This window comes from Melospiza georgiana, chromosome 10 (assembly GCF_028018845.1).
Source record: "Melospiza georgiana isolate bMelGeo1 chromosome 10, bMelGeo1.pri, whole genome shotgun sequence".
Classification (NCBI taxonomy): Eukaryota; Metazoa; Chordata; class Aves; order Passeriformes; family Passerellidae; genus Melospiza; species Melospiza georgiana.
Genome location: NC_080439.1, coordinates 3,439,812 through 3,461,558, shown reverse-complemented (window position 1 = coordinate 3,461,558; position 21,747 = coordinate 3,439,812). Strand labels below are relative to the sequence as shown.

General features: G+C 42.4%; 1 protein-coding gene across 1 annotated transcript in view; it reads right to left on the bottom strand.

Annotated features, from left to right (window-relative positions):
* The window catches only part of LOC131087754 (multiple epidermal growth factor-like domains protein 6), a 192,240-nt gene that overhangs the window by 159,903 nt on the left and 10,590 nt on the right, over window positions 1–21,747 (bottom strand). The window contains exons 2-4 of the mRNA XM_058031609.1: window positions 19,900–20,034; window positions 19,145–19,254; window positions 17,616–17,720 (exon numbers count right to left, since the gene is read on the bottom strand). Coding sequence (XP_057887592.1) covers window positions 17,616–17,720; window positions 19,145–19,254; window positions 19,900–20,034 — 350 coding nt within the window. The remainder of the gene's footprint in view (window positions 1–17,615; window positions 17,721–19,144; window positions 19,255–19,899; window positions 20,035–21,747) is intronic.

Genomic DNA, 21,747 nt, shown 5'->3' with positions numbered 1-21,747 from the left:
TTGTTGTTATGCAAATGGTAAAGTGCCTAAGCCACATCTAAAATCTGTCCCTTCCATCCCTATCAACAGCAGAGAAGCAGAAGGAATTACATAGCCTTTGGGAAAAATAATCTAAATAATGATGGTTTGAAATGATTATGACTGGATATTTTTGTTGTCACACATAATATAGGGAATAAAATAAAGTCCAAGCTCCGAGCAGTCTTTTCCCATATGAAAGATTTACTGTAATTCTTTTTCTAAGGCACAGATGATCCAGGCCTTCCAGGCTGGAATACCAGAACTGGCCAGAAAATGGGGTGCTCAGACCTAGGCTGAGGTGCCTGAGTGGTGCTCTGACATTAATAATGGAAAATAATGGAAAAAAAAGCAGGCAGAAGAGTGCAGTAGCTGAGTCAGGACCCACACACACATCACTGCCAGCAAAGGCATCAAAGATCAGAAAAGTCCCAGCCCAGAACTGTTGTTTCAGTCCCTTTGAGCCGTGGGGTTATTTATATAAGAAATCTGTAATACAATATGGAATAACTCCATTGACAAGATGTGAAGTGGGACTGGTCCAAGTCTGCAGCAGAGCAGCTGCCAAACTGGGCTTGGACAGCTCAGCTCTAGAAGGCCATTTTTCAGTTTAAAGACTACAATAAGCAAAATCCTGAAATATTATGCCTGTAAAACACTTTGGAAATATGCTGTAATAGTCACTAAAACCAGCAGAGATAATAATGCAAGTTTCAGCTTGTTACAGTTTGAGTATGGAAAACACATTCTAGTCACTGAAAACCCAGACAGGAAGGGGTTTTGTAACAATTTACTTTTTACAAAGTAAAAATTTGTAGTTTCACTCTTCAGATGGGTCCAATTGTCCTCCCACTGAAGGAAGCTGAGTTTGACATTCACATCAGCAGCAGCAGAATTAGGCTATAAAGCTACAACTGCATATAAACAGCTGTCAGACAATCACATGGCAGAACAAACATAAACCCAAAATTAATTCTGAATAATTATTTATACAGGCACAAGTGAGATCAGCATTGTGGATTTTTTTTCTTTTGGTGGAGATAAAGATTATCTTTGTTTTATTATCTTCTTTTATGTGAGTAGATGCTGAATACTGTATCTTGCTGTAAAACATTTCATATTTTAGCCTAAATATTTATACTGAGCTTCATTCTGAGGCAAAGCAGTTTAAACTTGGTGTTTTATTTTACTGGTTTTGCATTAGAATAGAATAGTCACGTTCTCAGCAGAGGAGATTTTAATGCTGTGCTAAACCCATCCTGCAGACCATCTCTGAGAAGGGGCCCAACACAGTGCACTGTGCCAATCAGATCTTCCAGAAACACCAGCAGAATTAAATTTACAATAAAGGCTATTGAGACCTTTCCAAGGAAAACAAGCTTGTTTAGCTTTTAGATCATTCAATAAAGCATCCCGCAGCAAACACGAGTTGGAACCCAGCTCTGGTGAGACATGGAGCAGGCATATGCTCGCTCAGAGAGCAGCTGGAGATCCCTGGGCTGCAGCAGCCCTGAGAGCCCATCTGGAGGGGTTATGGACCCCCAAATCCCCTGGGGTTCCCTCAGTCACAGAGCTGGGATGGGTTTGGGATGCTGTGCTGGCACCAGCCGAGCCTGCACAGAGCCAGGGATGCGTCCATTGTGTGACTGCAGGGATCCCCGCCCCAGAGAGGGCTAAAAGGGAGCTCTGCACATTTATCCCGCAGGGCTCTGCTCACTTAGAGGTGTTCTCCACCTGAAGCACAATAAGGGAGATCTTCAGGTCCACAAACACCTGAATTTTGTTGCTCTGTTCCAAATCGGGGCGAGATGAAGACAAAACATCTCTCTGATCTTGAAAACAAGCTCAGAACAGAAAATCCTGATGCCCAGCCAGGCCTACACCACATCACATCTTCTCTCATGCTATTTGCAAAGGCATCTGCAACCTCAGCCTTGGCTGTCTCTAATATTCAGTGTTTTGTTCACTTCAAACTGAGTGCAGGATGATGAAAACTCACGGAGCACGCTGGTGCCAAAAGAAAAGCTGCACCACCATTAATTGCTACACGAGTACATCAGATCTGTCACCAGCACTGACATGCCAGGCATAACAAGCATCTCTGAAGTCAAACTCCCCTTTTCTCTCTGCCACAGAGAGAGGATGCTGATGACAGATGGGCAGAGTTAAGCAAGACGACCGGCCAAAATCCTGTAGCTGCGTTTCACTGCCAAGACCAGAACCTCAGTTCATAGCACAAACCACTAACTTTCAGGCATCAGACAGGGGGGAAAAAAAAAATCTATAAAAAATTAATGATATAAATAACAAGAATTAAAAATGAAACAATCATCCATTCTTCTGGCATTTATTCCTAAATTTCTCCTCTGGCTCCAGGACTATTCCCTCTGCCTGCATAGTCCCGGAGCCACGTAATTGCAGAGCTGCCACTCCAACATCACTTAACACTGCTATCCACTGAAGTCAGAACTCCTCTGCTCTCCTCTGGCTGTTCTCTGTCCTCTCCACCTGCACTAGGATGGGCTTTATTCTGCCATGCTGACTGGCACCAGCCTGGAGTCCCTGGACTGAGAGGTTCAGTCACGCCTGCTGTGTCTGAGGTCTCCCACCTCTTCTAGCATGAGGTGATCATTTCTCATTTACTCCATGGTGACAGCACATCTTTTATCAATAATGAAGCTTCCAAACCTGCTCAGGGTGTGTGCAGTCAGGAGGGACCCTGCCAGACAAAGCCACTGTATATAAAGTGGTGTTTTAACACTTCGCCCCTGCTCTCTCCCAAACTCTGCTGGGAAAATCTGTTTTGGGTTCACCCATCTTAACCTGAACTTGCATTGTTTCACATTTAAACCTCCCAGTGATTTCAGTCTGCAAGTAGCAAAGCCAAGAAGGTTCTCTATTTTAGTGTGGTTAATGGTGCATCAAGTCTTCTGCTGCCTCATATCCCTCCCTCAAAGTCAGCAGGCCTGAAAAGAGTCTAAGTCAGGGTAATTTCAGCCAAAGTCCCTTCAAGTATCTGCAGCATTCACATTTTCCTGCCTATGAATTGTAACACCAAGTCACGAAGCACTATCATTTATATAAACTTGCATTTTAAACTTAAATCCATTCTCAAGTAAATGAAGACAATGATTTACTTAAGTATGAAAAAGAATGAGATCATTACAAGTACACTACATCAAAAATGGCAAGAAACTTTTCAAACCTTTTTTTATATTGGCAACTTTTGTAGACTTACTTCACTATTCATTACTATCTGGTCAAAGTGAAAACAATCAATAGCAAATTTCTACCAAAAGAAAAACCTAACAGCACAATATCATATTGTGTGCATTAAATCAATAGCCCTCCTCAGTTTTAATGCAGTTGCTGCAGTACTTTAAAGAGAATTTTGAAATGAGTGTTTTTCAAACCACAGAATCTCACTTCCTTCACTGTGAGCTGAATAGGCTTTTAATGAGTGTTTCTCCATACAGATGAAATTCTCTACGAGGGTTTCAAAAAGTTTTGCAATTATTAAGATAAATAAACCACCCACATGTCTAATATGTGCTTCACAGATGGGTAAAATGAGAAGGTCTGGCAGCTGCTTGCCCCAGACACAGAGCAAGCCAAGGACAGACCCACGGTGGGGGGGTTAAGAGTTCATCCTCTCTAGAAAAGCAAAATGAGCCTGATGCAGAGTTCAAAGCCGCCACAGCAAACCTTCAGAGAGGGAGGGAGAGGCCAAGGCCGGCACAACCAGCTCCTGCTGGGCTGGCAGGAGCAGGGATGGGGCAGATGCTCCTGAGGAACACAGAGGGCTGTGCTGCAGGGCTCGGGGTACAACCTGCAGCCATCCCTGCCACCCCAGGGGCTGGGGACAATCCTTGAGACCTGCAGCAAGGCAATAATTCCTTCCTGGCTCGGGGAGCACACCAGGTGCCTCTGCAGAAATTGTGCACTACGCACAGTCCAGTGCAGTAAAACACAATAAATGCTTCCCAGGAGATGGCAACGCCTTAGTCTGAGGGACTGTCACACGCAGCCACCCACCCTGGGCCTCACAGCTCACATCCTGCAGCATTGAACACAGGGGAGGCAGAAAAAACACTGCAGAGGGTGAAACACGAGCCTGAGGTGCATTGGCAGGAAAGGGACTCAAGGAAACGATGGATAAAGCAGGACCTCTCTGTCCCTTGGGTGGGATGGCAACAGAGCAGCACGAGAGGAACCTCCAGCCAGTCACTCTGCCCTCACACAGATGGATTTTCCTTTCCCCAGGACTGTGTACACTCTAAGACATGGGCACTGATGGGGTTTCTGGACCAGTACCACCCCCATCCTTTGCCCTCCAGCCTGAGTGCAGCGAAGCTTTTAAGCCCCCAATTAATTTAGCCCAAGACATCCCAGCATCACTAGGAAGAGACTGGCACATCTGCCAATTGTGCTACGCAGGCAAAAGATCTGCACCATCACTGGTTAAAAACCTCACAGGTTTGCTGGTAGCACTGAACAAGGTCAATAATGATCACACAGAAAAGCTTTGAAATGGTGGCAGAAATATGGGCCCCCCAAGAGAGCAAAAAACACAGCCTGCTTAGAGCTCCTAAGCCAGGAAACTTGATATTGGGCAGGAATAAGCCCAATAAAATGAATCAGGTGAATGTTACTAAGTACCTGTGTCAGGGTGAGGGGCACACAAAACTCACAGCATCACACGCAGAGATGGACAGACAGAATGAGCTGCAGTGCAGGGGGGAAGGCAACACACACTGGGATGAACCACACTTCCCTGAATCTCAAGGCACAGTAATCACTGAATCTCTACCCAGAGAGCATATTTTAAATCTATTTTGATATTTATAAGAGAGAATGTGCTGTTGCTATACACACTTTCATCTCAATGCATTGATATGTCTATTTAAAAACAAATAAAGAGATATTGGCATTGAATTTACATTTTTGAAAGCTTATGGAAATGAACATTTATTAAGAGGCCATGAGAGCAGTGTATTAATTAATAAGGAGAACTTTCACTAAGAGAATAGTCCTAATTCAAAAAATTCTAGTTAGCCAAGACCATGTCAGAGCAGATTTAATCTCATTCAAGTTCTTCTCCCATGCCAGCCTGTGCATCTTCCTTTTCTAAATGTTTAGGTACACCCGAAACTCCACAAATATGTGTCTAGATATTCTGCAGTAGTTCAATTGTTTTTCTTTAGACAGTCTTCCTTATTTTAAGACTCAAGGAATTGAAAAGAACCATTTCTGTGATGCAGTAACAATTCTGAAGTGCTGAGCTCACAAATTACCTGACCAGGCTTTTACAACAACATGCTTGTAGTACACCACCTTTTTGGGTTTTGGGGTTCTTTTTTGGTTTCTTTAAATAAAGACAGCACCCTTACTTCATAAATACTTATCTAAGAATACACAGGAATTTTGAGGAAAATGAGATGAGGCAGGTACCATCAAACCTCCCTTTGAGCTGCTCTGAATGGCTAAGTCTAACTTTCTGTGATATTTTAATGAGTTGTGCTTCATACACTTCTCTAAATTGCTGGTTAGCTTTATCCTTCACCTCCAGCAAGCTGTCCACATTCCATGAGAGGAACGATGGCATTTCAGGTTTTGGTGAACCCATTTGCCATCCCATCTCCACGCAGAACCAGACAAAACCAAGAGAATGTTTTCAGCAAAACTGAATTAGCCGCCCAACCCTAAACTCCTGAAGTATTTATTCACAGATACAGTTGTTCATCAGCTCTGAAACTCCTGGCTTTATTATGTGCCTGTCAGGATGAATGATAATGCCAAGGGGCTGGCAGGATAATGAACAACTGCCAGGATAAATGGATCCTCACACAAAGCTCTCTGCAATACAAAGATGATGACGAGAGCAGCGCTCAGAGCTACACCTACAGTTTCTCCTTCTCCATTTTTTTCCCCCCATGTGTTGTGCAATTTTCTCCTGTCTCCAGTTTACTTGGCTGGAACAAAGGTGGAACGTGAAACAAATTGTGGCAAAATCCTCTGGAGATGTGAAGCACAACTCTGCTGCCATCAATGTGTAATTGCCTAGTCATGCCACAGATGAACCTGCTCGCCATGCAAAGGACTCAGCAAGCATTGTAATGTATTCACTTATTTCACAGTTATTAAGTCTGCCCTCTGATGAACATCTCTCCCTTATCTACTGTGTTAGCACATCCTCCCTCCTGTTGCTTCCCACACCACACAAAACTACTAAAGAAAGATTATTACAAGTGGAGATTGGGTGTGAAAATAATTCCAAATTCAGTTCCCACATCTGTTCATACAGTACCACCTTCCAGTGCATGAAAGAAGATTTTAACCACAAAGCAAAAATCAGGGAAGAGAGGATTTAACTGAACTTTCCACTTCTTTGGCTGCACAAGATCCAGAAAGGATGCACTGCAGATTCAGCTTGAAAAACACCACTTACATAAACAGCCCCTCTTTATACCAGCAGCACAACAAGGATATTCAGTTAAACAAGATTTACACACAATTTCAACACTATTTTCCATAGGATACCAAGATCCAAAATGAGAAAATATTCAGGAAGTTTAAGATCATATTCAGTTGAACTTTTTTTTTTTCCCCAACCCCCAAAAAATTACATTTACAGCTTCTAGATTATTTACAACATAAATGCAGCACATGGATCTAGAGGGCTCAGTGGAGAAGGATAAAGTCACAATTCAGGTACATCTCAGACCGGAGCAGGTGTGGGAAGAAGAGATGGACAGACAAGTGAAAATTAGCCATAAAAATTCCCATGGAATGGGAAGAAGAGATGGATGGACAGGTGAAAATCTAGCCATAAAAATTCCCATGGAATGGGTTATTTCCCCCCTCATGTCACATTATGTTAATGCTGACAGGATTTCCAGCACTCGCGTGTGAAGGAAAGCATGTCAGACAGACATGCAGCAGATCAGCAGTGCCTCCCCAGCTCCTGTCAGCTCTCTGAGCTCCCAAACACTGAGATTACAGAGAGAAAAAGCAGATTCAGGTCAGCAACCCTGCACACAAAAGCCACCCTTGCAGCAGGGATAACAGAGAGAAAAGCAATTGCCTGTGAATTCTTGGTGAAGAGAAAGCAATTAGGTTTTACAAAAAAGGAAACAGTGAGAAATAAGTTTTCTTTAAAAGGATAGCATAGACACCAATTCCCCCACCTCAGCAGCACCAGGAGAATCTCTCAAATGTCTGAAAAACAGGAGCAGCCACTTTTATTCCAGGTGGTTACGAAATAGATTTGGCCTTTTCAACTTTTGGTGTACTTGGAAGAGCTTATTAGAAAGTACCTGAAGAGGCAGAAAACAATTTTGAAATAACTGGATCTAAAGTTTAAGTCACAACTTGAGGTTTGGAAAAGTAGCAAGGATGGGAAAAAAATGAAGAGGGGAAAGGAAAAAGAATGATAAAGACACTCAAAAATAAAAGAAATTCTAAGAATCAGAGGGGCAGTGTCTCCAGGGACCACTTCACCCACAGCTGCCTCTTCTTCCACAGGAGATGCAACAAAGCAGAAATTAAATATCTGCCTAGACAAATAACAGCTGCACTTCCTTCAAGCAGAGTCAGTCAGTGCTTTCATGATCATTTGGGGGGAAAAGGAAGCATCTAAGAGGAAACTTTAAAAAGAATAAATTTTTGAACAGTCAAATCTGACATTTACCCAACCTTCATTGCTTTTTATGTGACCAACAAAATCTATTTGGAACAGCACCAATTTTCAGAGGATACCAAATCTTCCCATAGAAAAAACAAAAATATTTCCAAAACTCCAAATCATTGCTCACCTCAAAATTTAAGAGAGCGTGAGAAGTCATTTTAGGAAGCAACTGACCAATGATGCTGGAAAAATCATTTAGACCAAGTTCTTGCTCTAGCCTGACTTGGAAAATAATTAAATAATTTGCCTGTGGAGGTTCTAGCTATTAGTTTTAGTTTTACAAGGCTCAAATTCACTTTAGAATTTTTGATTTTCCATTTATAAAACCTGAAATATATCAACAACAAAATAATGAAAACATAACTTCAGTAGTCACATACTTTTCCATTTCAGTTGTGGTAGTCTATTACTGACATACCCTTGAATAAAATGAGAAATAAAGTGAATTTTTAAGGTATCTTTAGCACATGTTTAACCTTCAGCCATCTCTCCCTGTTCCAAGGAACGGAAAGTGATTTCTTAAGACTGTTACAGAAATACAAAAAAGTCCAGTAAATAACATTTCCCTCCTAACTTGTTGAGGTTAATCACACAACCAGTGCTTAGATTAGATAATCTAAGACTTTTATTTGTGAGCAGTCTCACATTTTTGGGTGGAAGCACGCCTGACATATCTGAGCAAGAGTCAGCGAGACAAAAAACCAAACCTCATCCTGCAACCTCCCTGGGGAAATCTTTATTCATTTTAATACTTGTTCAGTCAGCTGTCTCAGTGAATGACAAGGTTTTATCTCTAATGTGAATGGCTCTGAAGGCTACTTGCATTATCCATTCTTCAGCAGCTGCTGCTGAAACCACAGGGTTGCAAACTTATAATTAAATCCAGCTGCCACTACTGTGAGCTCAGCTCTATCGAAGTGAGCAGCAGTGCCTCATGGTTGCTGGCAACGTTCTGCCTCCCCTTCCAGACAATGTAATTAACTCTTCTGCCCCTTTTAGATGAAATAAACATCAGCACTGAAAATGCTGTTAAATGACTGTAAAACAGTATTTATGCTGAGGAATTCTGCCGCAGTCATTGCACCTGAGAAAACAAATTTCTAGGTTGACAACAAATGGCTGTTTCCTTAAGAGCACCGAGAGGACACCCAAGGAGACACAGGATGGAGTTTGCTGTAGAAAAAGTGACAGATACACGTTAACACATCTACTCTTAAGCCTTAAAACACAGCCTCTGGCAAAATAGCACATACCCAAAAACCCAGCTTGAGAGAATCGCAGACAAGGGCTGGAAAGGAACCAGGACAGGCACCACAGGCTTTCCTTTGATGCTAAAATAATTTTTAAAGGCCATTGTTCCTGGCTTAAAATAGATTTTTAGAGGTACCAGACAGAGAGGTTGGAGATCCCCCTTCCTGAGAGTGTTCAAGGACAGGGCTTGGAGCAAACTGGTCTGTGACAGTGGTCACAGGGGTCTTCAGGTGAGGGAAGAGATGAGAATATTGACTCCATGTTTAGAAGGCTTGATTTATTATTTTATGATCTATATATTACATTATAACTATACTAAAAAGAATAGAAGGAAAGGTTCCCTCTCAGAAGGCTGGCTGAGAACAGAATACCAAAGAAAGAACGATAACAAAAGGCAGCTCTCTCGTACTCTGTCCAAGATAGCTCAGCCTTGATTGGCCATTAATTATAAACATCTAAGATGGGCCAATCACAGATGCACCTGTTGCATTCCACAGCAGCAGATAACCATTGTTTGCATTTTGTTGCTGAAACTTCTCAGCAGGAAAAATCCTAATGAAAGGATTTTAATGAAAAGATGTCTGCGACACTGGTCCAGTGGAACATGTGAAAATAGATGTTCTCTAAGATCCCTTCCAAAAGATGTTCTCGAAGGTCCCTTCCAAACCTGTGGCCCAGTCCTGACTGAACAGCCAAACCCACACATCTCTAGAGGAATCCCTTTTTTATTTTTGCAATGCACATCTGTTCCTACCTGTGTGTCAAAGTGTTCAGGTCAGCAAAAACAATTAGCCACCCAAAAGTGACTTTGTCAGAGTCCTTGCAGGGCTGCTCAGGGCTGCTCCACTCCCTCCCTTCCACAGGAAACTCCACTTTCCCTTCCTCAGGAATCACTGCAGCGACAGAGCCTCAAGAGCATCTCATGGCAGGAGGGCAATCAGCAGTGGCACTGCACTGGTGCCACGGAAGGAGAAAACAGCAGCCTGGCTTTGCTTGGGAAGGGTTCTCCTGCTGTTTGTACCTCTGTGGAAGCACACATCAGCCCAAAGATTTTTGAGGGTGCAGCAGAAGTGTTTGACCTGTGACTAAAGGGGAGAGCTCTCTGCAGACAGGACAATGAAATGCACAGCAACCATCTCCAGCTTCACTCTGAAGAGCTAGCAAAATACAACCAGAATATTCCTAAAGACACAACAATCTGCTGGATATTCTGCCAAATCAGTTAAGATTCCATGTTGTCTAGATGCTTTATTAACAGAGGGGTTGCATCCAGAGCTACACAAGCACTGCATGAACTGCTCAGCCATGGTACCTTGGGTAATTAAATCCATCTGCATTACCTGATCAAATTCACTGGGACCCAGCTCAAACCCCTGAAGCAAGCTGGGAGCACAAATAAATCTGCCCACAGCCACACAGAGGCCATGCAGGTGTCATGAAACAGAATCCAGATGTTTCTGGAGACTCACAGTCTGCTCATTCACCTTTTGTTGTGCGTGGGGGAGGAATGTACCTGCACAGCCCCTCTGCACAACACTCACTTTGCTGGCACTTGCAGCCACATTTCCCCACCCAACAAACAAATGCCAGCAGTCAGACAGCAGCTCTTCCCCTGTGATTTTTAACTTTTCCCTTCTGCAGCAAGCACAGCCTGAACATCCTTTTGTGGCAAAGACAAGGGGGGTGAATTCTCTCTCTCTCTGCAGTGCTTATTCTGAGGTTCATTTCCCCCTGACATATTTGTTTGCAGCTCCAGCCCTGCTGTCTGTCTAGCTGTCTCTCCCTCCTAATGGCAGTGGAGGGCAGGCAGTGCCTCCCTTTCAGCAGGATGGGCTGATGATTATATCCTGTCACACCCAGCAGAGAGCCAGGCATGATCTTTCAATCAGCATTTTCCACTGCTCCTGGTTCAGGGCAGCAGAGCTTTTGTTCCTCTCAGCTTTTCAGTGGCTGCTTTAAAGGGTTTTTATTCTGGGGAGGCTGATGAAAGGTGTTTCTGTTGGCAAAGAGCAGGTGGGTGTGAGGAGGGGAGCAAAGAAGAGAGAATGAAAGTTTGGAGGAAGCCATGCTTTCAGGGTTTTTTTATTCCTGCCCAGGGCCTCGCTCACAACTGGAATTAATCTCTGAATCAACTGTTATCTATCACCAGAACAGATAATGTCATTTTTATCTCAACCATAACTTTTTGTTTTCCTTGAGAGATTACAGATAGCTTGGGCCTCCTGCAGTGATCTGTGCACCACACTTGTCTTCTGCAAACCTCTGCCCAAGAGAACATCCAACCCACCTCTCTCACGGGTTTCTAACCAGCTCCAGACTTGTGACACTTCATACTCAGGTCCAGTGTTGCCTTCCTACTAATTTGTAGTTATATACATCTATAATTAAGATGTACAAATCCCATGATGTTTCAAGTGTCAGGACACCTGTCAGTTGTCACCAGAGCACAGGAGACAGGTGACAGAAAGGTTTGTGTCACCATGAGGGGCTCATTACCACAATCCATGCTGCAGGAACAAGGGATTGCAGCCCACAGGATGTTCTCAAGAGCTCACCAAAGCAGCTCCCCCTTCCCATGTGCTGCCTGCCAGGGCTCCTCTGTCACAGACATCTTTTATGGAAAATCCTTTCCTCGGGATTTTTCCTCCTGAGAAGCTGAGGGGCCCCAGGAACAAAATGCAAACAATGGTTATCTGCTGCTGTGGAATGCAACAGGTGCATCTGGGATTGGGCTCATGTGGTTGTTTGTAATTAATGGCCAATCACACCCAGCTGGCTCAGACAGAGAGCCTGAGCCACAAACCTTTGTTATCATTGTTTGCTATTCTATTCTTAGCCAGCCTTCTGATGAAACCTTTTCTTCTATTCTTTTAGTATAGTTTTAATGTAATATACATCATAAAATAATAAATCAGCCTTCTGAAACATGGAGTCAGATCCTCATCTCTCCCCTCATCCAAGAACCCCTGTGATCACCGTCACACTCCTCCATCACAGGAGGAGAATGGTACCCAAAAACCAGGCACAGGATGGATGGATCACTGCTCTGGGGGCCAAAAAGGAGCAGAGGAAGAACAAGACAGAGTCCCACTAGGACAGAGGGTGACCACAAGGGTTCTTTCTGCCAGAGGACAGGGACTTACCCACCCTGAGCAGCCTCATCACTCATCTCTGCTTCCCTTGCCATGACAGGCTGGCATTTCACTAATGAGACTGAGTCATTTGGGACAGGAGGAGGACTGTGCTAAAACAGGAAAATGAACCAAAGCTGGTATCTTTAAGGTATTATATGCACTAAACTAGAGCAAGCTGAGCATAAATTATCTTTTGTGCCATCCTCTCCCACTCTCCCCATGGGCTAATGGCAAATTTTCAAGTTAAAAAGGTTGGCTTGGGTCAAACTTCAGGGAACTCATGGCCAAAATATGAAAACAAAATGCCAAAACCCCTGGCACAATGAGGGCCCAGCTATCAGAGCTAATTTACCCCCATAAATATTTAAACATTTCATACTTTCAGTGGGAAACAAAGATCCATGAAAACTGAAGACATCCCTATGGGAACAGATCCATAGGAGCTTCCAGCTTGCCATTTGCTATTTTAAAGAAGGAAAATTTCTAGCACTGGTTATGGATTTACACTGCCCTGTAAGGCTTGTGTAGATCTCCAGCCTCAAAGAAGAACAACTTAGAGACCAGGATGGCAGACAGGACATTAACCAGAGGTTGTATCAAACAGCTCTTTGCAGGAAGAAACATTTCCTAGAGGAAAAATGGAAGAAAATTATTTTTCACGGTGAAAGAAAAGAATATTTTTGTTTGTAAGAAAATAGATCAGAATTCCTGCCATTTTAATGAATGGTTAAAATTAAAAAAAAAAAAAAAAAAAAAAAAAAAAAAACCAAAAAAACCCATTGTTTTAAGCAGTTTTATAGTGTAAACTCTGATCTACCTGCTCTAGGAGGTGCTGCTATTTTTGTTTACCAGAATCTTTGTAAGTTCAATATCTTAATAGCGTGTGACCAGAGTGAAGGCAGAGATTGACAGCAAGTCAATGAACTGATGGATATCTCCCTCATAAGCATTTCATTTAGCTCCCCATGCAGTGTGCATCCTGCCTTTACACACACATGCCAGTGCCATTATCTCACACTTAATTACTCGGGTCTCAAAGCACCTGATGAAGGAATGAGCCACCATTATCAACATTTCATGTACAACAAAAGCCAGGCAGAGTGGGGTAATTTGCTAAAAGTTACTGCATTAAATATCCAAGGTCAGTGGCAGGTGGAAAAGAAAGATCTCATCAGGTGAGCACTGCACCCAGCAGAGCACACTGCCCCTCCAGATGTGTGCTGGGCAAGCAGCAGCTGCAGAATCCAATCATCTGCACCAGGCACTGCAAAAGAACTTAAAATTCCACTTGTGTGACAGCAAGCAATGGTGTAAAAATTAATCTATTGACACTTTATTGTTGCAGACATCTTTTATGAAAAATCCTTTCCTTGGGATTTTTCCCCCTGAGAAGCTGAGGGGCCCCAGGAACAAAATGTAAACAATGGTTATCTGCTGCTGTGGAATGCAACAGGTGCATCTGGGATTGGCCTCATGTGGTTGTTTCTGATTAATGGCCAATCACAGCTGCCTTGGACAGAGAGCCCGAGCTACAAACCTTTGTTATCATTCTTTGCTATTCTATTCTTAGCCAGCCTTCTGATGAAATCCTTTCTTCTATTCCTTTAGTATAGTTTTAATGCAATATATATCATAAAATAATAAATCAGCCTTCTGAAACATGGAGTCAGATCCTCATCTCTTCCCTCATCCAAAAACCCCTGTGAGCACCGTCACAATTTATCTGTTAAACACTGGAATATTGTATTGAGGAGGGCAAACACCATGCCACCATGAGAGGACTTTGCTGACAAGTCCTCCCTGGTCATTCCTCACCTATTTTTAAATACCAGTCACACCCATTGTCTCAGACAGGCTCATAATTATGAAAAGAATAATTGCAGAACATTAATCATGCTCAGATTTTGTATCAGTCAAGAAGTCACAAAGCCTGTTCAGTTCTCACTCTGTTTTTCTTACTTCATGTTTTAAAACCCATCAGGAGGCACTCAGCAAAACCATCAGCAACTTGAGATTTGATGATAAAACACTTCAGAGTCAAACCTAAGCCTTCCATTTCCATTGATTACATGTACACGTAGAGTACATAGAAGAGGAGTAAATAAATACACCCTTGTTTGTAGAATTTTGAATGGTATCACTGGCTGCATGTCCAAGTAAAAAGTCCCAGGGCTGAATTAAGCAAGCTAAATGAAATTCCTTTACTCCCATGTCCAGCTCAGGTGGCCACCAGGCCTTGAACAGGATTTCCAGGACAATCAGTGAATATCAATGACACCAGCACTGCAGCAGAATCCATTCTTGGCGCTGGGTTTTACCTTTTCTCTTTTTTTCTTACAGGTTTTCCCTCCCTTTCACTGGGACAAATGGGGATCACAACTTTCCAGACAAGTTCCAAAAAATGAAAAGAAACCCAGCTTGCAAGTTTACACTGTAATTGATATAAGTCTATTATTACAAGACAAATTGCAGCAGACAGTGCAGGAGACAGCTCAATCTGTTACCCAGTCCCTGCAATGGCTGCGTGAAGAACTCCACCATCTCACCCATAAATCTTTCTCTAAGTTTGCATTGCTGCTTGTGTGGGGAAAATAGTAAAACTGGGGAGTGACAAATTAGTATAAAAATATTACTTTATTTTTTATAAATAGTAATTTCTAAGTAACTTTTAGAGTGTACAAGGGAGGCAGTAACACGTTTCTGAACACAATTACATTAAGTTTGTCAGAGGAGCCCTGACCCTTGCAGCATCTCGTCAGGAATGTGTCTGTCCCAGGCTGCAGGAACACTCCATAATTCCTTTAAAAAGTCATTAGTTGCCAATTGGGAATAATCATTTCTGCTGAGATGGCTGTGATGCTGCCATCAGCCATCCTAAAGGATCCATCACAAACTTTCTCCAGGACAAAACTCCATTTCCAGGACAATGACCTACTCCCTAACTCAATGGCAAATATAAACTCCACAAAAAGAATGATTAGAAGATTCCTGAGACATATGTCCCCATTTATTTCCTAGAGCAATTGAATTTAGTAATATTTTTATACTAATTTGTCTACAGTCTGTAGTTCACAGCACCCAGCAAGGAGATCCTGATAGTTGCTGCTCAAGTGAAACTTTAGAATCAGCTGCCAGCACTGATGACAGAAACAGAGGAGAAAATCAAAAAGGCTGGAGAGGGGGAGATATAAAATGGGATACATGAAGCAATTTTGCTCAAATGGGTTCAAGTGCAGCTATGAAATGCCTGTGGTTCCTCCTCTGTCAGCAGACTGACAGGAAGTCACAATACCAGAAGTGACAGAAGCCAAGATTACAAATGTGGGAAATGGATTTATAGAAAATTCTCAAAGCCTGACAAAAAGCTCACATTGTATATATCTATATACAAACCTTAAAATAAAAATTACTAACTTAAAAATGCCATAAAGTAAAACAAACATTATTTTAAAATAATTACACTAAAAAACAAGTTTCAAAAATAGCGTTACAAATAAAACTAGATACTTTAAAAAAAACTATAAAAAATACATTATAATAAAACCCACACAAAGTAATTTTAAATTATTAACTTTAAAACATTTACAACATAATATAACTAAAAGTAATAAACAATAAAACCATTTATAATATATCATAATTAAAAATTAGTTAACTTCTAATTGCTGCTCTTCTAACAACTGGTGGTACCGAGTACCAAATTAACCTCAGAATCATAGAGATGGAATCCTTAATTTTTTGAAGGAAGAAAGAAACCATCTCTCAAGCATTAAATCTTAGGAGCAATATTCCAACATCAGCCGGGAAAAGCAGAGGCTGTGGCTGTTAGTCCCACAGGACATTTCTCCTTCCCTTTCCTGCACAAATATGATACAAGCCTCAGAAGAATCTGACTGCAGGCACCTGCAGCAGTTGAGAGGCCTTACACTCTGAATTACCTCGCTTTTGTTAGGCAGGTGAATGGTCCGTAACAGCCTCGCTGAGAGAAGGTTTTCCCCTTCAGAATTCAATTTATAAACTTCCTCCTGCCGGGCTGCGATAGCAGCTCCGCACAAACCTGAGGGTGACGGCTCCTGGAACCCCATTCAGACCCCAGGAATCAATAGAGAGCAGGCAAACAGAGGGCACAGATAAAAGTTCCACCCAAGCGCAAGGAGCATCCTGCAGGATGCCCCTCATTGTTTTTACAATCCCTCCGTGAAACAGAGACTGCACAATCCCATTGCAGCTGGAAAATCTGACCTGGGCTATCCACAATCTGCCTGCTGGGAATGCCCCAGCTCCACAGCAAAAGGAGTCTCAAAAGGCAATTTATCATGGCAAGGACAATTTTATAATTTGCTGAGATATATTCCATTTGGTAATAAGTTATTATAAGGCTTTTTTGGAGATTGTGATCCTGCTTACCTTGAAGCAGCAGCTCTCCTGTAAGTTAATCACAACCAGCCTGCCCTGGTGTCACCTCAACTCCCCCACATAAACTTGTTTTTCTGGGCAGTAAAGAAATACCCAATCACAGCTCAACTGAGCTGAAATTGTCTGCAGGCAGCAGCAGCTCCATTGTAAACAGCTCTGCATTTTATTTATTGTTATAGTCCCTCTCACTCACACTGCCTGACAGACAAGCCAGGTGAGGACACAAAGATATTAGAATTTAAAAGGGAAAAAAACCAAAATACTTAAAAATCTGCCTTCCTTTGAACAAAGCACAATATGCTTCAGTTGAAAAGGAAATTATCATTTGCCTAATACAAAAGAAAGCCTTTGTCCCAATCACAGCCTACTCTGAAGGAATGACTTTCCTCCCTCCCTTAAGAAGCCAAATGGATGCAGTGCAGTAATTTTGGAGAGCTTTACACAGTGTGTTAAATTACAAGACAACCCATTGTGGGTTTATCAAATTGGGAGCCAGTGTGTGAGACAAAAAAGATCCTCATTGAGAGTGGGTGATAGAGCCTAAGTCACACTGAATTCAGACTATAGCAGGCTAGAACACAGTGAAATGAAAGATTGGTGCATATATTATTCCATGAATACTATGAAATATTTGGTAGTGAGCTATAAAACCTTCCTACTTTGAGATGCACCAAAAAAAAATCCCCAGAACAAATACAGTGGCTCATTTGCTGCATTCTTCACCTGCTGCCCACCTGCTTTGACTCAGAATTTCCTCTCACAAAGGTGAAAGCAAGGCTGAGAAATTCACTAAAAGCACCACAAGAACGTTCAAGTTGAGAAGCAATAGACAGATACTGCACTGGACACCACTGCTGACATTCAGTGATATTATCCACCACAGACACTCACTCGTCTGATACCAATCAAATTAAATTTTCATCTTGCTTTGTTAAAATTCAATACAAAAAAAATAAAAAAAATTTAAAAAGAGAATGATCAAATAACCACTTAAAAGTGCAGCAAAGGCGCCTTTAATTTTAAGCCAACATTAATAAAATACGCTTGTTTTAGCAATTAATGCTGAAGTTGCTTTTTACCCCAACTTGAGCCAATCCCAGTGCACTCACCATACTGGCAGCGAGGCCCCTGGAATCCTGCAGGGCACTGGCACACCTGGGACCCTCCTGCAGAGCACCTCCCTCCATTGAAGCAGGTTCCAGCAGAGCACAGCACTAGAAACAGAAATGGACAGGATATTTCAGCTCATTTTGGGCCAAGGATTCTCCAGAATTCCCTCTCTGACTCAGTCCTGATGCAACATGACCTCCCAAATAATAAACCAGATTTTTATTGTAGTGCAAAGGCTGGACTGCAGCAGGACTTGCTATCGTAGGTGTAACTACCTTGTTGGTATGAAGAAATTTAATAAAAGTAAGACTTAGATATTGCAGTTTAACTTAAAGGTGCTTCAGAGGCAGAAGACAGGACTCAAAGCACTGCCTGAATCCAAAATAAAACAGGAAAAGCTGCCAGACAATAATGGAGGAATGGTTAAAAACCACTGATGCACTGGGAGATATTATATATGAGGAGGGGAAAGGGGAATTGCAGTTCTTCCCTTTCTCCAACACAGAACAGTTTTATTTACAACAACTCAAATTCCACATGCTTGAGCCAAACTTGCAAAGAGTATCAAACACAAAAGAGGAATTCAACCACTTTGGGGCCTTAAAGTATTCAAAGCAAGCCTGCACTGCTCTTTCAGGAAGAAAATTTCCTTTTGCCACTGGTGCTCACATACCTTAAACTCCTTTACACCAGAGATTAAAACACAGATTGTAAACATATTTTTGACTTCTTACAACTAAACAGGTGCACACTAAATATGTAGATTCAGGCTGAAACTAACAGGAATACCTCTCAGGCTATTTTTTTTTTTTTGTGTTTTAACTACAAAGAGACAACCATAAAAGCAAGCTCTCTGAATGCAGCCCTGAAGTTGGTATGAAGATTAAAAAATAAATAAGAACAGATGCTAACTTTCATACAGAAAACACAATTACTGACTAAACAGTAACAAAACTAAACACTGAGTAGGTTGCCATCTTCCACTGATGTCTTGTTAGCAGTGGCTGAAGTGCTGCCTTATCATTTCAATTAAATTCCATCTTTTAGGAGAATATCCAATCATTGTTAGAAATTAGTGATAGAAACGGGTTCTCATCAGATGGAGAACCACAGGGTAGAAATAAAACTGGCTCAAGGGCACCAGCAGAAGGGAAAATGCCAAAACCAGTCAGACTAGCAAGTGCTACACCCAAGGAAAGTGCCTCACAGCAGATTTCTCTGCGTAATTCGGGTAACAGCCATAAATTCGGTTGGCCTGTCAAAGCCAGGCTGGCACAAAAACGCTGCAACAACTCCAATTAGAGTTTAAACTGTTAATCCAAACTGTGTGGATTAAAATTAGAGCTATTTGCTGCTTTTACACGAGCACTTTTATCTTTTTAAAGGACACTTACTCCCCCATCACTGAGGAAACGCCAGTTATAAACCACAAGAAGCAAACCCTTGTGTCTAGAAGTGGGGATTCAGTAGGAAGGCAGGGTCTGAGGGTGTCATTTGGTGGTTTTGTCCCAGTTTTGTCCCAACTCACAGTGCAGACAGCCGGGTTCATTGTCCTGCTGGGCCCAGCCGGGGCAGCACTTATAGACAGTCTGCTGCTCCATCCTGTACACCTGCTTGTAAACCGTGTAGTAGCCAGACCTGTGGGGACAGGAGGGGTAAGAGAGCAGTCACAGCTCCCATCCCACCCACTCCCACCTCCCCAGCAGCACACTGCACTCATATGTCACATTTATGAGACTTTATTTCAGCCTTCATCAGGAGTCGTCATTAAAAACGAAGCAAATACAGCAAACTGCATCCTGATAACAACACCCAGTATGATATGCTCTGTCCACACATTATTTTGAAGAGTTTATATTCAGGCTAGCCAAAGCTGAGTAATTTTTTTTAAAAAAATTTTTTTCCAATCAGTTTTGGGTTTAGCTGTGGGGGGAGTCAGATCTCCCATCAGTTCCAAGCATGTGACAGAAATAGAAAGAAGTTCAATTTTTCAAAGTCAATGACTTGACAGCTGGGCTTCACCTGAGCAAGAACAAGACAGGAACATCTTCTGATAGTGTAAAATCCTGAACCTAAAGCCAGCCACGAAGCTCATGAGCAACCCAAAACACATTAAAAAGTCACATTTTCCACTCAGTAGTAACAGATTCCAAGTCAAATCTCAGGAGGACACTACGTCCATAACATTTCAGATGAAACAGCTGACAACTCCTCTCACAAGAAAGTGAAACTTGCACAAAGATTAGCAACAAAGCCCATTTATAACAACAGATAATATGTTACCTTCTCTCATAGCTCACACACCACCTCCTGTTGGTGCAGCCCTGCTTCCACATCCTGACCATGCGGCTGAAGGACTGGATGCAGGGCTCCTGGTGTCCCACCAGAGCCAGCTCCAGCACTGGGCACACATTGGGCCTGCAAAGGGGAAAAGAAAAGCACAATTTTTATTTTCTAACACCAAATTTAGACACCTAGAGAAACACACAAAGCTCTGCTGGGTGTTTGAAGCAGAATTTTTACAGGTGTTGGAAGGCACTGCAGGCCCAAGCCTTAGCATGGGAACAATGCACTGAAATTCAGGCTCCTCACAAGTCAATGAAAGATTTACCACAGATTCAAGGGCAGATAGGATTTATCTGAACTATTGCTAGGGAAATTGTGTATTCTGTAAGAGCCCCCCTGATATCAGTCCCCTCAGGGAAACACACGAAATTGGTAAGAGGAAGTATCCTTGTTCTCTGCTGATTATTCCTAAAATAACAAGACCAAAATAAAAGCTCTGCTTTGGAGGATGATATGTAATCTTCATCCTGCTACCTAGCCAGGGTTACAAAAATAGCAGGATTGCAGGAGGTATGGAGGGTCAAAAAAAAGGTTACATGCTGATGGTTTTGCAAAGATTTCGTCTGCCTTATCCCAACATCTCTGCCCTGGTATAAATCAGGAAATTTTTCATGACAGAAAACAACGGCAGCAAACACTCAAGGTCTAAATAAAACCATAAAGAATGAGGGGTTCTGTCGTCTTTGAAGGCAGGAACCTGTTGTGACACGAATGAAATTAACTCACTGATTTTTTTTGAGTAGTTTATAGATTGTTAGTGCAATAATTTAATCACCAATTCCCCAGGACAGCCTGGGGAGGCTTTGCAAGCACAAGGCTCAGTAACTCAAACACAGGGGGGAACAGGGACCTTCTATACCCACCCTGGCAACACCACCATTCAGCAGACAAATCCTTCCCCAAATTCAGTCTGAAGAAGGTAGAGAGTGATCAAGTAACATCCTGACACACTTGTTTCCTCTGTCACAGGTAGGAACCTGTGCTAGAAAACCTGGGGGTGGCACTAATCAGAGAGCAAGAGCTCAAGCACAAGCTCTAGCCCAAGAGCTGCCTGGCAGTTGGTCACCATCACTTATCGTGGATATTGTTAGTCTCTAATTCAGGATTTATGGAGTTTTTTAACTCCTATGAAGCCTAAACACCACACAAGGCAGCCTTGCTAACAAGAGAACATCTTTCACCCACAGATCTTCAAGCGGTTTACAAATATCATTAAATTAGGCCTGTGCAGAACCAGAAAACACCATAACCATGATCAATTTTCCTACTGAGAAGCCCTGCCTGGATCAAATCCCACAGGATCTGAGTGGACAAAAGCCCCAGTGCTGTGCAGGATGCTGTCATCACCCTATGGAGAATGGCACATCCAGCCAGGCCACCAGAGCTGCCAGGGGAACACCTGGGACATCATCTCAGGGCAAAGAGGAGCTCTGCCCAACAAAGACACTCCAGGAGGAGGAACAGAATGATTTTTTTTGTTTTTTTGCAATCAGTTTTGGGTTTGCTGTTGGGGGAGTCAGATCTCCCATCAGTTCCAAGCATGTGACAGAATCCAAATAGCCCTCAGGAATTCAGGCAGCCCATGGAAAGGAAGGCAGGAGAAGAAAGCCCACAGCTGTAAGCTCTGGCTGTCCTACATCACCATGGAAAAAAAGTAAAGAATCCATTTGTACTGGAACACCTGACCTTGGCAGAAGTTACCTTCCTGAACTAGAACATCTGTTTCTTCCAGCCTTGAGAACAATTAGAGCAATCATCTCCATCATCCTAAACCACACTACCAGT